Raw genomic sequence first — 16332 nt, forward strand, 5'->3', positions numbered from 1 at the left:
TCCTCCTCCCCCTCCTCCTCCTCCCTTCTACTCCTTCTAAAAATCAATTGAGGAATATCACTACCCACCAGAGTGAGAATGAACAAAATAAAATATTTTTACATTTTCAACTTTCTAATTGTTTGAAACATGGACTCTACACATTGAGCCTACTTATGAAGAAAAACTCTTTTATGCAAGGGAGTTCTCACATTTATAAAAGCTCTCTAAAAGTATGTGTTTTTTATACCAGCAGGTCCAAGTATAAGGGGAGAGATTAAAATATTTAGGGACCGGAGCTAATTAGCTAAGTCTCCACACCGCACAGACTGAAGCCACATATTTTCACAACATCCTCTGGGCTGAAGATCTTTATCTTTGCTGTTTTACTTTCTCACTATGGCTCACCCTCAGGATGCACCTGAAGGAAAGAAACCTAGCTTCCAATGTACAGTGGCTTTTTTGAAGCAATATACATCAGAAAATGTTTAGTTTGTGCTCTTTTTCAAGATTCCAGCACAGTCCTTTCTAACAGAAACTTGGCGAGGAGGACTGAATTGACAGCAAAGAATGTAAGACAGGACAAGATGATTGGATATAAAAGAGAGAAAAGGCCTGCTGGCTAATAAGGAGAGATTGTCAAAGGTTGTTCTGATTTGCAAATACACAATAATACCTGAAATCACAACCCAGTCAGTATCTGGCAAAAGCCCTGATTAAACAGGTGTGTGTGACACCTGAAAGGGGCAGGTGATGATCATCCATAGCCAAGTTGGATTCACTCATAAGGGAACCAGCTTCATTTTCAGCTTCGAAAAGTGCTCATGCTGAGAAACAAGTGAACCTGATATGTGGATTTAATTAAAGCGTGTAGCACATAACAGCAGTGTTGAGCCATAGAACAACAGCTCCTTAACATTTCTAATGTTACAAGTGATTAAGCTGGAAATCAAGGCTGTCAGAAGCCTTGCCAAAAGTTACATGGCTTGATTATGTTAATATGCCCTAATATCAGTCAAGTAATGTCTTTGAAAACTGGAATGCAGTGTGGTGAAGTAGACTTCTAATGGTTAAACAGCTATTTTAAAAAGAGGTATTATAATCTAAATTAGAAGTGTTCTAAAGATATACCACAGAGTGTCTACCTCACCCCTGCCCTTCTAAGATAGCTTTTTGTCCCACTCCAGACAGTGATACTGAAGGCATAGTCCACATACATACACTTGACAAAACTGGCAGAAATAAGCTAATAGAGAGGTCAGTAAACTATGACCCGTGGGTTAAACCTAGCCCAAAGCATGTTCTTTTTTGTGTGTGATTTTTTGTTTTGTTTTGTTTTATTTTTTAATATGGAATGCTTCACGAATTTGCATGTCATCCTTGGGCATGGGCCATGCTAATCTTCTCTGTATCGTTCCAATTTTAGTTTATGTGTGGCCGAAGCGAGCACCAAAGCATGTTTTCGTAAATGAAGTTTTAGGGGAACACAGGCATATCCCACATGGTTTGTGTTTGCCCATGGGTGTTTTTGCAATAAAATAGAAGAGTTGAGTCGTTGCAACAAAGACTATGTGGTCCTGGCCTTTGCAGAAAAGGTTTCCAAAACTTGAGCTAATTAATATACTGCATGAAAAGAACTTAAAATGTTTTGTTGAAAAGATTGCATTAATAGGTATAATTTTAACATCCTGAGTCTATTTTTAACTAAATTATTGCTCAAGTACAAGATGAGGGAAATTAAACTTTATAGTAATTCATGTAAAAATAACAAACTGTGTGATATTGGAAACAGCCACTTGCCTCCCCAGCCAAATCAGCGAAATCAACAAATGCCACAAACATCTTTTAGGAAAAAGCCAGCAGATTTAATTAACCTCCAGCTAAGTAAGGAGCCAATGATGTGAAGTGGCTAATTTTAAAAAGCTGATGAATGGGGGACATCTGTATTACTATCAAGAATGAAAAATAAAAATCTGATGAAATCTTAGATTGTATTCTCAAAATTTAGAGAATCCAGAGTACGATGGGAGAGTCGTTGTATCTCAGATACTTAAAGAGTATACAACTACTCCATATCTTCTTCAAAAAATGACCTTGAGAAGTTATGGAGAACCTCTGCGCGGCAAGCCGAGTCACTCAAAGGTTTTTACAGCAACTCTGCACACCTACTGCTGCTGGGACCCACAATACTCCCAGAATCCACATGGGTCCACACTGGTGAAAGGGCAGCTACTTTTCCCTAATCACTAGGGTCCCATGACATTTTATCCTCTCTTTTTTAATGCTTCAGAAACTCAAAGTACATTATGTCATCTACTCATTTAGTATGCCAGGTTCTATTCCCCTGGGGGTGGGAGAGGGGAGTCTAGTTAAATGTTGAATACCTCCAAAACAGCAACTATATAACTTTCTTTTGAAAGATTTTCCTAGAATATACTCATTAAATAGTTGAGAATACTTCCTGAGTCTAGCCAGGACATATTTAGTTCCATTCTCAAAAAAACGACAAAACAAAAAGCAACAACACAAAGCAACAACAAAAACAAAAAATAGTTTTCTCAGCACAGGATTCTATATACTAGAAAATGGTCGTGGTATTACAAAATTTCATTCCTACCATGAGAATACCTAACCTGACATCCTAAATATTTTCATCAAGCTTGCCTTACTTTTTTAAATTCTGAAAGTAAAGATACTATCTTACCCATAGTCCTTAGGGAAGAAATACCTAATAAAACTCACTACAAGGCATTTCACATTTCATGAATAAAAATTCCATATACATTCCACTAAATAAAAATATCACAGAGAGGACTGGAAAACTGGCGATTATGCTCAATGGTGACCATTAATGCTTTAGGTCAGTGGGTTTGGCATAAACTTCATAGAACTCCACGTGTTCCTCAGTGCCCTCTGAGATGCCAATAAGGGAGGAGGAGCCGAGTAGTGAAGGAGCCTAGAACCTTCCCAGTTTAAACCAGACCTGCTTTACTTTAATCTGTTCTATATGCATAATTTTTGCCTAAGATTTTATTCCTATAAGTGATTGTTCCTAGAACTAAAACCACATTCAAAAGAAAATCAATGTAGCTAGTTAAAACTTTTATTTAAGTTCATAAATGGTCATTTGACACGAAGTTCTCAATCTTATTGTTTGTCCTATATTTACCTTCGATCCTGGAGTTCCAGGCTGACCTGGTGAGCCATCGGTTCCCATCAAACCCTACATTTTTAAGTGGGAATTCAAGAGAAATACAGAGAAAAACATTTTAAAAATTTAAATTCATTTCCAAGCTACACATTCTCATAACAATTGATCCACTTATTTGGAAAATTTCCTTACACACATCCAAATAAAGGATAATAAAGTAAATAAGCAACCTATACGAGACAGAATGAAGGCTAGCAGAGCCCTTGTAAATTTTTTCTCAAAGAACCTACAATAGCACAAGTTACTGAAGGGCTGGTAAAAGACAGATGTAAGGAAAAGTTTATTTTTTTCTATGCTCATTCTTCCTTTTATCATGAGGGTGAAGAATTAGGTTTCTGCATAGATGTTACCTTGATCAACATTACTTAGAATTTCTATTTTCTTGAACAGTATTTTGAAAGAGTTACAATCTAATAAATTCTTTGAATATAATAATCTCTCTTCGAGTTACAAAATGGCCATATTTTTAACTAACCATATAATTCATAATAAGACAATGATAACCACTCTAGCAAAAGGACCTGATTTAGTTTTTGTTGTACTTTAAATACCATCATGTATACTAAAAATATCTGCTTTCTCTTAAATATGGCAAAGGAAATGTGATGAGCAAAATAAAAATTCAACTAATATCATCAGAAAATATAATCTCAACATGGCCATATTAAAAATACCATGTCATCAATACTATGCTTTGCTGTCAATTTAGGATGTCATTGCAATTATAAAATATAAAATATACTAGTTAATAGCACAGTTTATGAAATATTAAAAATTTATTTTCTGGTTTATCTATAGTAAGGTCTCTGATCTTTATTTGGGTGGTCAAATTTTTGAGAACCTGAAGAAATCTAGACTTTTCTAGAAAAATGGACATAAACATTATCTCTTTCATACAAATGGATGGAATTGGTGAACCCCAAGTATCTTATTGCTGGACCCCACCAAGTTTTGTGAACTCCAGAATAAGAACTCCTGGTACATAGTAACAATATTTCAAAAGCCTGATAATAATGACATTAACATACAGGTATCCCCGGAGCTCCTTTTTTTCCTAATGGTCCTGGAGGCCCAATTTCTCCCTAAAAATCAAATACAGATCACATTTAAAATTGGAAATTATCAACTCATTTCCAGAAATTTCCGACCCAAGCACTACAGAATGAAAATTCAATACCAATCAGCCCAGTGTGGTCTGTTTTCCCTTCCTGTACTATAAGAAAGGAGGAAGGCAAGGCTGAAAACTCAGGAATTGAACACCTTAATGACGTGGGCCTGGGGTCTGTGGTGGACTTACAAAGTCAAATATTTTCATTAGGAAGTCAGGTATGACACTTGCCAGTCTTTCAAAGATGACCTAGCAGTTCACTAAAAGGTGAGACAACAGGGGAGAATAATAAAGAAAAATTTTTTTTTACTTATCAGAGTTTAAGATCTATGATAGTAAAAACAAATAAAAAAAATGAATACGGAATAACAGCATTCAGATTTAAACTTCTGGGATTGTGGCTCACTGGGTGCTCCAAGGGATTCTCGGAATCCAGAACAAACACAAACAAAAACAAAAAAACAGAAAGAGCATCCTCTGTGAGAAAATGCCAGTCTTCTAAGAAGTAGGGGAGGTCTTCAAATATCCCTTATTTTAATAAAATATACTCTGGGTTGAGGCTATAATTATGAGATTTGGAGCTGTGCAGGAGTCAGAGGACTGGGGTTGTCTGAGAGTGCATGCTCAGCTCAGCAAACTGACTGCTGGACCAGCCATCTGTAGAGGCAGAACTTTCAAAGGGGGTTGAAATTGTGTCCACGTTACCAATTGGAGGCAGCTCTCCATCTCCAATTAGGCTGACAGGACTCCCACCAACTAAGATAAGCAATGAGCTCACAATCAACCAGAAAAAAAGAGGCAGCAAGCCACAAACTGAGACTCAACAGGAATATCCACAAATGACAGAAGCAGAATTTAAAACTGTATATGAAATATTTACAAATTAAAAAATGAAACCAGGAGGACTAGTAGGACTGAAAACAGAATAAGAAAATTTATTAAGAATAAAAAGATATTATTAAAAATTAGAACTTGCCCTGACTGGTTTGGCTCAGTGGATAGAGCGTCGGCCTGTGGACTCAAGGGTCCCAGGTTAGATTCCAGTCAAGGGCATGTACCTTGGTTGCGGGCACCCCCCCAGTGGGGAGTGTGCAGGAGGCAGCTGATTGATGTTTCTAACTCTCTATCCCTCTCCCTTCCTCTCTGTAAAAAATCAATAAAATATATATTTTTTAAAAAATTAGAACTTGCCATGGCCAGTGTGGCTCAGTAGTTTGGAGTGTTGGCCTGCACACCTAAGGGTCTTGGATCCGAATCCTGGTCAAGGGCACATATGTGGGCACCAGTTGGGGCCGGTGCAGGAGGCAACCAATCCATGTGTCTCTCTCACGTTGAGCTCTCTCCCCCTACTTCCCCCCATCCCAACTCTACCTCCCTTCCACTGTCTCTAAAAAATCAATGGAAAAGATATCCTCAGGTGAGGATTTAAAAAAAACAAAAAACAAAAAAAAACCCAACAATTGATTTAAATAGATTAGACACAGTAAAGGAAAAATAAGTACACTGGAAAATATATCCAAAAAATTGAACCAGAATGTAAGACAGAATAAAGAATATGAAAATAAAAAACTATTTAGGGATATACTGGTAGAGGAAAAAATTAGAAGGGATAAATATATCTCACAAGAATTCCAGAAAGATGCAACAGAAAGAATAAAATAGTAGTAATGTGGAGGTAATGGTTGATGTTTTATAGAATTAATACAAATGATTCCACAGAGCCGGGAAGCAAATTGAGTTCCCACCAGGATGAATAAAGAGAAATCTTTATCTAGATACACCACAGTGAGTTTCAAGAATACTAAAAACAAGAAAATACCTTAAATGAATCCCAAAGAAAGGGACAGACACAAATCAATGGTCATTAGATCAAAGCAGATTTTTCATAGTAACAACAGAAGCCAGGAGACAATAGAAGAAATTTCTCAATGTGTTAAGAGAAAATAATCATCAATCTTGAATTGTATGCTCTACAAAATTATGTCTCAAATACAAGAGTAAAATAAAGATATTTTTAGTTAAATCAAAACTGAAAGTTTATTATCAAGATATCTGTACTAAAAGAACTTCTAAAGGTATAGTTCAGGAAGTAGTAAAATTACTACTAAGAGCACAAGACAGAAAAGTAACCTAGTAAGATAGAAAGCAAGTATGCAAATGCAAATTTATATTATCTGGATAAAATAATAATAAAAACTAATTTGTAAAATAATAGCTTCTGAACTTATATCATATTTGAACAATTGAGTTGCCATGAATGTAGTAAAAAAGTATTCTTGGTGAAGACACATTGCCCTTTTAATAAGCTGATCCAGGCCCAAATCTTTCAACTTTCATCAACACTCACCTTTTGTCCCATTAATCCTTGGTTTCCAGGAAATCCTGGGATTCCCTAAAAATAAATAAAATATATTTTTAAATAAAATGTTGACTGTATCATTAGAGAATAGGTCATAATTGGATTTTAACTTATAAGTAATGCATAATTTCAAATATATCCATTTACAGTATAATACTTCCACTTATAATAATCCAATTTGGAAAACAGGAAATTTATGAGTTGATACTATATGAATATCTACTGATATTAAAAGTTTAAAATAAAGGCTTTCAAAAATCTCTGAGGATATTAACCTTAGTTCTTCCTTCAGACCAACATAAGTGATAAAATAAGGACATTTCATCTAAACACATTCCTGTGTTACTTATCAAGAATAATGCAAAGAAAAATTGTCAAATCAGAGTTCAGATTCAACACAACAGTTCCAAAAGCCCTCACAGTATCACAACTATAATTAAAAACTGATGAAACTAAATAATTTCCTCCGAACTGAGCCTTGAAATACCCAGAAACCTAACTCCTTGTGTAAAATATGTAATCTTTCTCCTAATGATTCCCTTGCTAATAAAATCATAAAGAATATGCAGGCCACAGCTTGTGGAGAGACAGGAAAACAGAGAGGTCTTTCACATGGCTCAACCCGAATGTACAAGTCCTCTAGCAAGAGTCAGAGGAACTTAATGTTAATTTTATAAATTTGAGAATAACGTTAGTACATTTATTAATGAGAAAATTCTACTCAGTCTTTCAATATATTTATCAAAATGATCATTTCTCACCCAAACCGTGATGGTGCTAATCACATTAATCAATTTTCATTTTTTTATTGTTTTTCTTAGCTCCTTTCTTGATGACACTTAAGATGGAATAATTAGTGTGTGTGTGTGTGTGTGTGTGTGTGTGTGTGTGTGTGTGTTCACAATCTGGCAGGAAAGGGAATGTGAAAGAGAAAGAAATTAGGTCCCATCAGTATTTTTCTGAAAGACCTCTGCATCATTAGGGCTTACAAAAAATAAGCAGTGCTCTCCTCAGTAAATCAGGGCAAGTGGTAGAGATGCCACTATCAGTGAAATCAAATATCTCCTATTACAGGGACAGTCTGCCATAATTTTGCCTCTCACATTTTGATTTTATTAATACAACTAGAGGCCCAGTGCATGAAATTCATGCCCTGGAGCGGGGGGGGGGGGGTGGTGTCCCTCAGCCTGTCCTGTGCCCTCTCGCAGTCTGAGACCCCTTGGGGGATATCCACCTGCCGCTTAGGCCCGATCCCCAAGCCGGCAGTCAGACATCCCTCTAGCAATCTGGGATCCCTCACTCCTTACCACTCAGCCCGCTGCTCCTTAGCGCTGCCGTGGAGGCAGGAGAGGCTCCTGCCACCATCGCTGTGCTCACCAGCTGTGAGCCCGGCTTCTGGCTGAGCAGCTGCTCCCCCTGTGGGAGCGCACTGACCACCAAGGGGCAGCTCCTGCGTTGAGTGTCTGCCCCTGGTGGTCAGTGTGCATCATAGTGACAGGTCATTCTGCTGTAATGGTCGCTTAGGCTTTTATTATATAGATTCTGTTCAGTGCAGGACAGGAGCATATAGTTCTAGTTTAAAACTCCACTTGAATTATAAATTGCAATTCAATTTTATTCTACTCGGCTCAATTCAGTTTGCCAGGGCTCTACACCCTTTGCAGAGAAAAAAATGTATGTAAGCAATGGCTATCTACAGGTGTTTGAAGTCTACTTGAAAACACAAGCCTTTATAAATGTACTAACCAGATATAATATAAAATAATATTAAATCTCAATGTAACATTATAAAACATGAACACAGGACATTCTATAAACACTCTAAAACATAAAGCAAAAGTAAAATGAGTTTTAAGTATAATGAACATAGAATAATATAAAATGTATCCTTATATACAGAAAATTTATATTCTCAAAGAAATCAAGGCCAATATTGTTTAGAATAAAGGCTCCATTTAAATAGATAGCACCTGCAACCAAATCACACACACACACACACACACACACACACACACACACACTCAGTTTAGATTAAGTTCTGAGTTTAAATAAAATCTCCTTATAAAATCGTATCAAGATGGCCACACATTATTCTATGCTAATACCGTGTGGCAACAGTCTCTTGGCCCGAAGAATCCCTAATGGGGTCATGTAATTGCCCATGATACAAGCAAACCCGAAAAGCTGAAATTTTGCTGCACAGAGTAGTCCTTTATTATTTAGGGTTTCATCACTACTCAAGTCTCTATGCCCTTCATTATCTATGATAGTAATAGGAAATAGTTACAGATATCCTGACTTATCTTGTTTCTAAAGCCAAATTAGGAGTCAGCAAGTCTGCACCTTCACTCTGGGGGGGAAACAGAGTTATGCCCAGGCATCCCTGAATAGCAAGCTGGCTTCCACATCCCAGAAATCCTTGAGAACCCCACATTTACCCACTGGGTCTGATTTGACACCCTTCTATCTGAGTAATTCTAAGACTGAGCTTGGTTTACATTAGGACATAGCCACAAATCTTACATTATCTCAACATATTAGATATTGAGAATATTTTGGGGGAACTTCAGGTTGGAAAAAAAGGTTATTTTTCAACTATTGTGTTTCTTCTAAAATTAGTGAACATTAAAATACATTTCATAGATGTGAAAGGAAGTCATATCCTCTATTTCACTTATACCAAGAATTATTAAATACTTATATTGTAAGTAACAAGCAAAAATATATAAAACTATGTAATATTAAAAACAAAATATAAAACTAATTTATAAAAGCAATTTTGGCCAAACTAATATAATATCATGAGCATGCATGAAATAAAAGACTGTTGAGAGAGAGGTTAACCAGAAGAGCTGAAATCATTCAGAGCTTTATTAGTTAATAAAATTCTCCTAGATAATATTTTCCTGGGCTCCCAATGCATTTACTGAAACAGACTAAACCTTGCCAATTTTACATTTTCAGAAATATCATTCAAAACCATTTAAAAGTTACCAGTTTGTTGATCCAAAAGTATTTAGTAACAATTACTTTATAGAGCAAATGTTTGTCCAAGCTAAATCTTTATATTTCTCTTCAGCCTGTGTGGTTTGGGTTCAGACAACTGTGAAATGTATAAGTAAAGACAGAAACAAGTCTTTTATTTGGTAAGAGTAAAGAGACCTATTTCTTCCACTTATGTGATTTCAGTTTGGGTTTTGAGGAAGAGGAGAGAATCAGCTAGCAATTCCTGTAAAATGTTGTGGTGAAAAATGTGAGTATAAAAATAAATGTTCTAGAACCTTCTCTGTAACCATTAAACTATTAACAAACAGCCATTAAAAATAGGAATTTAGAATGAAGTGTCTGGTCCCTATTTCCTAGAGACCACTTTATAATGAAGATGTCTCCATGGTATATTACTTAGAAAAGACAAAACATCACTTTATACTTCCCCACATATAATAAATACATTTATCTCACCCCTGAAATTAGAGCATCTTGAATCAAGTCTGCTTTTAAGTAATGCAATATTTTCAATGTCCTGAAAACAGATGCAACCCAGTAATGGTATTTTAAAATCAAATTTTTCAACGTTTCTATGTAGTGGTGAAGATACTTAATATTAAACAGCTTTCAAAATATTAGAAGTATATTATGTCTTCTTTTTTATATAAAGAAGTTATTTATTTATTCCCAGAGATTCAATGAAAGAAGAACTCATGTTGAAAGTATTATTATTAGTTACAAATATTACAATGATTATTTAAAAAGAACATAGAAATAGTATGAAATAGTTAAAAATGTAGACTGGAGTCAGTCAGTCCATTATGAAGTGGCTAATTGACTCCAAGCCAGTTATTTAAACTGTGAAATCTCAGTATCACTATATCAGACATGAAGAAAATAATAGAACCTAATTCATGGAGTTGGTACATTATATCAATGAACTTTCACAAGTGCTTAGCTCAATTCAGGCATGATAATGATTGGATTTTCATGACTGTCTTTTCACAGCTCCTCCCCGACCTTTGAAAGTTACAAAATAAATGAGTCAACTCTTTTCAGTATCTCAAAATTTGTCTTTTTTCTCCATTTTGAGGAAGTCTGTTTTGTCTTTCCACCTTGCCTTTTTCTATGCTCATTTCCAAGTTTCCATTGTTTCCAAGATGACTTTGGCAATCTACGGCTTCCCACTAGGGGGCGGCAACATGCTGGCATTGCCCTCATTCATTACCTTTGCCTTTTCATGTTTGGCTGACTCTGATTATATAGAAAAATACTACAATGACTTCTCTTTTTTAAAAAGCAGAAATACAAATACATTTATATTTCATCACTATTAAAAACATTTATATTTCAACACATTCTCCCCCCAGAAAAATATGATCAAAAGTTTCTAATATATTTATAGGTGAATTCCACATTTTCCAACCCAATGTTTTTAAATTCCAGACTCACAGATCATGAATGATGTACAAAAGATTGCTCTGTGGTAAGATAACTCTGAAGAGAAGTCACAGTCATAGCTGCCAGACCTTAAAGAAACCAATATACAAGTACTGGTAATGAACCCTTAATACAGAAATTACTGGTTTTACTACCCTCTTTAATACTTCAATACAGTTTTACTACTCCGTTTGATCTTTAAGGAGAGACACAGCAATCTAAGTAACACTGGATGAATTTTTTTCTCCCTAGCCTACAAACCAGGACCCACATGGGATTGGATCCAAATTACCCAAATAATTTCAATAGAAAATTCTTTGGTAAATACTTGTGGGCTCCTCTTACTTATGTACAACAGAAAATGTCACCCACCTGTCATAGTAAGTTACATAAAGAGACAAGGGATGCCACAGAAAGGAACAGCTATCAGTGAGCCCTTTGCAAAGTTGCTTCATGTTACTGGCATTTCTCACCCTAATCTAAAGGCATTTATACAGTTTTAAAGCCGAGAAGATATTCTACATGATTTGCAAGTGCATTATTTTTTAGGACAAGATTTAAAAAAGCAAATATTTATTAAATTAAAATTACACACCTGAAAACCCAGAGGAGGTGGAGGAGGACCGGAATGAAATACCTGAGAACAGCCTGCACTGCCACATCACAGGAACGTCATAGAACTGCCCTGACCCCTCCCCTCAACTACAGAAAAATAACCTACCCCTGGACATCAGCAATGAAACCATGCATGTGAAACACATTAGTGAGTTAAAAGGAACATGTACACATACACATATGTAAACCTGAAAACCAATTCCATTTCAAAGAAAAGTCCCAAAGTAATACCAGAGCTGTTCTAAGCTAAGCTCTGATCCTCTGAAAACCTAAAAAGTGCAGCTCATACTATTTTGGGCACATGGAATGTCACTATATAACTCAAGACAAATTGTGGTGAACTTCTCATTAAAGAGAAAATGGGACATGGATTTTTTCAAAGACCTTTATAGCTGACTCGGTAAAGCTGTATACCATTTCCCAGAGAAATCTGAAAATTATAATAAATATTTTTAAAAAGTAATACAAATGCAGACTGGGGTAGCCATTATGGAGAACAGTATGGAGTTTCCTCAAAAAATTAAATATAGAAGTGTCATTTGACCCAGTGATTTCACTTCTAGGAATATATGCTAAGAATCCCGAAACACCAATCAGAAAGAATGTATGCACCCTATGTTCACAGCAGCACAGTTTACAATAGCTAAGATCTGGGAACAGCCCAATGGGCCATCAATAGATGAGCTGATAAAAAAGCTGGGTACATTTCACAATGGGATACTATACAGCAGTCAAAAAGAAGGATATGTCCCTTTGAGACAGCATGGAGGGATCTGGAGAGTATTATACAAGTGAAATAAGCCAGTCAGAGAAAGACAAGTATCACATGATCTCACTCATATGTGGAATCTAATGAACAAAATAAACTGTTGAACAAAATAGTTCCAGAGATAGAGAAGCATGGAAGAGACTGTCAAATCTCAAGAGGAAAAGCCAGGGTGGGTGGGTGAGTGGGAAGAGATTAACCAAAGAACTTGTATGCATATAAGCATAACCCATGGACACACAATAGGGTGGGGAAGCCCTGGGGCAGGGGGTGGGGTGGGGGTACAGGCAAGAAAAGGTCAATGGGGGAAAACAGGGACATATGTAATATTTTCAACAATACAGATTTTTAAAAAAGAAAATAAATTTTTAAAAATATATGTCAACAAATAAAAATATTTTAAAACATCAAATCAAAGGTGAAATTTGAAGAAAATGAATTAATTTTTTAAATTTTGTTTTATTGCTTAAAGTATTACAAAGAGTATTACATATGTCTCCTTCCCCCCCATGATAAAAAGCAAATAACCATTTGAAAATTATATCTATAACTTCCTAAGTATCTTTTATTGATAACCTCAATTTTGAAATATTACATATGGAATTTTACACCTAAATTATTGTACTTATTGTGTAACTCAGCCCATTGTGAGTTTTGTTATGTTCATACAATGTATATCCCCATTTTTTCTATTGAAAATAATGAGATGATACACTAATAAACATTTACTAAAGAAAAAATTAAAGGGAATTGTATTAGCTTTCTCTTGACTCATGACAAATTACAGTCCTATACGCAGAAGTCCAGCATGGGTTTCACTGAGTTAGATCCGGCAATCCTTTCTTAAGTCTCTAGGGGGTGGAGGGTGGGGGTAGGGGGGGTAGGGGGGGTCCTGTTCCTACTCATTCAGGTTATTGGGAAAATTGAATTCCTTGCTTTTGTAGGACCAAGGTTTCCATTTTCTGTAAACTGAGGACCATTTCCAGTTTCTAGATGAAATCACATTCCTTGGCTCATGGATCCCTTCCTTTATCTTTAACACCAGCAGTGGCCAATCAGATCCTTCTCCAGTTGAATATTTTTAATCTTCTTCCACGTTTAATTATTTTTTTATTAGATTGGGCCCACCCAGATAATCCAAGATAATCTCAAGGTTATTAACCTCTATCCTATCTGTAAAACCTCTTTACCATGAAAATGAACATATTCCCAGGTTCTGGGAATTAGGATGCGGGCATCTTTCTGGGGCTGGGGGAGTCATTATTTTGTCTACCTCAGAAATATACCTATTATCCCAGGACCAGATAGTTTCTATGTTATGTAAACTTCCCCAGGGCTTTAAAAAGATGGAGACTGTCTAAATTCAAGTAAGCCTAATAACAAAACCAGTCAAGAATAATTCCTAAAACAGAAATCTACAAACTGATCTATATCATTACTACAAATGCAAGTGACTTCACTATTATGTTAGGGAATCAAATATATCAGTGCATAGAATAAGTTGAGCATGACTAAGTAGGGCTAGTTTCAGGATGCAATGAGTGTTCCACATTAAGAAATATACCCATATAATGTGTTATATTTATGTAAATTACTGTATTAATAGAGAAAGAACAATACAAAATCACTTCAAAAGATACTAAAAATACATTTTATAAAGCTTATCATGCATTATTTATTTAAACTTTTTAATAACTCAGGACTACAACTTGGTAAAGCTGGATCTGAATCCGTGGGAAACCAATTAATAAACACCAGACTTGGTGAAACACTAGACATTTCTATTTAAAATTAGGGATAAAACACAGGCGGCTTTGAAGTAGTAATTTCACTTACAGTAATACATCCTTTCTGAAAAATAGTTAAGTATGTGTGAGTATAAGTAACTTCAATAGGAGAGGTTAAATGAAATACATCCATGCTATAAATAGATTCTACATTCTCTCTTATAACCTGATCTGGTAAAACATCTACAATATTATAAAGGTAAAATTTTAATGGGCATGATTTTTTATTATAAAAATATGTATATGTATTATTTATGTATTTGAATATGAAAAGAAAAAGTTTGAAAAGAATCTCATTGAAGGAATAGCAGCTATTATCTCAGAGGTGGGGATGGGATTTGGCTAACAGACTTTAAAATTAACCACATAAGTTCCATATATTTTGCCTATTTAAAAGAATTAAATAATAAGAATATGTAATAAGTAATATAAACAATAGAATGAATATAAATAATAAAACATAATTAAAATGTTCAATAAAAATTTGGTCCATGAAGGTTTTTCATTTCAAAAAATTCTCAGAAAAATAATCTAAGATTTTTTTTCTTTATGTTTAAATCATTAAAGAAACTACAGTTAAACATCAGTTGGCCAAAATAAAAAGGAGGCTATCACTGGATTAAAGAAAAAAGCTAAAGAGAATGCAAAGATCAATTGTGGAAGAATCTTAACATGACTCATCATTGTGACCTCAGAGAATAATGCATTGGCTCAGTTTTCATGACTTGGTAGATTATTCCTGTAGATAATTTTGCACATGTTGCTAAGGATAAACTTAGGGTACCAATATCTCTGAGGGAAGGAAAATGCTGTGTTTCTAACTCTTTTGACAAAAGAGCTAAAATTTTGGCATTGGACAAGATTAGCCTAACCAGGGAGCATTTCCTCACTTCTCCACAGTAACAGAAATTAACTTTTCTAAAATAAAAATGCTAATACAGTATACCTAGAATTAAAAATTGTTTTATTATTAAATACTATAATAATTTATAGCATTCAAATTTTTTAATTTCTAGGAAATTTAATCACCTAAAAATGTCATGTAAAATTGAAAATAGAATAAATTTGAATGATCAAATTCTTATCTTTGTGAGGATTTACCTATCTTTCACAAACAAGTTTAGTCTTATTCAATTGCATATACTAGTATACTAGTATGTATCTTTGTCTTACAAGATAGATTTGTTTCTGTGATTGTGTCAAAAATAATAAAGTATTTTAAATATACAAGGAAACTGAATCCATTTGGAAATATAATTTCACATTATCATTCATGACAATACTAAAGTTTATTTAGGCAGAGGAAGCTATTAAAATGCATATTGCCTAAAAGGATAAGGTCATAATTCCATTTTCCCTTTAATTTTTCACTAAAATTGTTTTCCTCAGTTGGGTACCATCTTTCTACTTTCATATCCCTCTATTTTGATCAACCTGTTCCATATATCAGTAGTTGTTATCTCTATATCACTAGTTGTTAAACTTTACATCAGATTCACATAAAGCATTGATTAAAAATACCATTTCGCCTCGCCAGCATGGTTCAGTGCTTGAGCGTTGACCTAAGAAGCAGGAGGTTACAGTTCGATTCCCAGTCAGGGCACATGCCCAGGTTGCGGCCTCGATCCCCAGTCTGGAGCATGCAGGAGACAGCCGAAAAATGATTCTCTCTCATCACTTATGTTTCTATCTCTCTCTCCCTCTCCCTTCCTATCTGAAATCAATAAAAAAATATATTTTAAAAAATACCGTTTCTTGGGCCCTGGCCAGGTCACTCATTTGGTTAGAGCATCTTTCCCATATGCCCAGGTTGGGGGTTCCATCCCTGGTCAGAGGATGTATAAGAACCAACTAATGAATGCATAAATAAGTGGAACTACAAATCATTGTCTCTCTCTTTCTCCCTCTCTCCTTTCCTAAAACAAACAAACAAATAAATAATTCTTTAAATACATTTTATTGGGCTTCAGCTCCTGGTTCTGATTCATTAGGATGGGGTCAGGCCCAGAAAACTGAATTTTAAATGGTACCTCTGGTGATTCCAAATAAGAGGATCGGTGGATCACAGTTGGAAAAAAG

The 16332-nt window shown here is 35.2% G+C and overlaps 1 protein-coding gene and 1 non-coding gene across 2 annotated transcripts in view; both read right to left on the bottom strand.

The window, feature by feature from the left end:
* The window catches only part of COL21A1 (collagen type XXI alpha 1 chain), a 110030-nt gene that overhangs the window by 15398 nt on the left and 78300 nt on the right, over nucleotides 1-16332 (bottom strand). Inside the window, 3 exon segments of the mRNA XM_023755568.1 lie at nucleotides 3149-3202; nucleotides 4219-4272; nucleotides 6646-6690. Of these exon segments, the coding sequence (XP_023611336.1) occupies nucleotides 3149-3202; nucleotides 4219-4272; nucleotides 6646-6690 (153 nt within the window).
* LOC111826458 lies at nucleotides 1323-1429 on the bottom strand. Its single transcript, XR_002829783.1, has one exon. It is a non-coding gene; the product is annotated as a U6 spliceosomal RNA (small nuclear RNA).

The sequence above is a fragment of the Myotis lucifugus genome, unplaced genomic scaffold (genome assembly GCF_000147115.1).
Source record: "Myotis lucifugus unplaced genomic scaffold, Myoluc2.0 scaffold_80, whole genome shotgun sequence".
NCBI lineage: Eukaryota > Metazoa > Chordata > Mammalia > Chiroptera > Vespertilionidae > Myotis > Myotis lucifugus.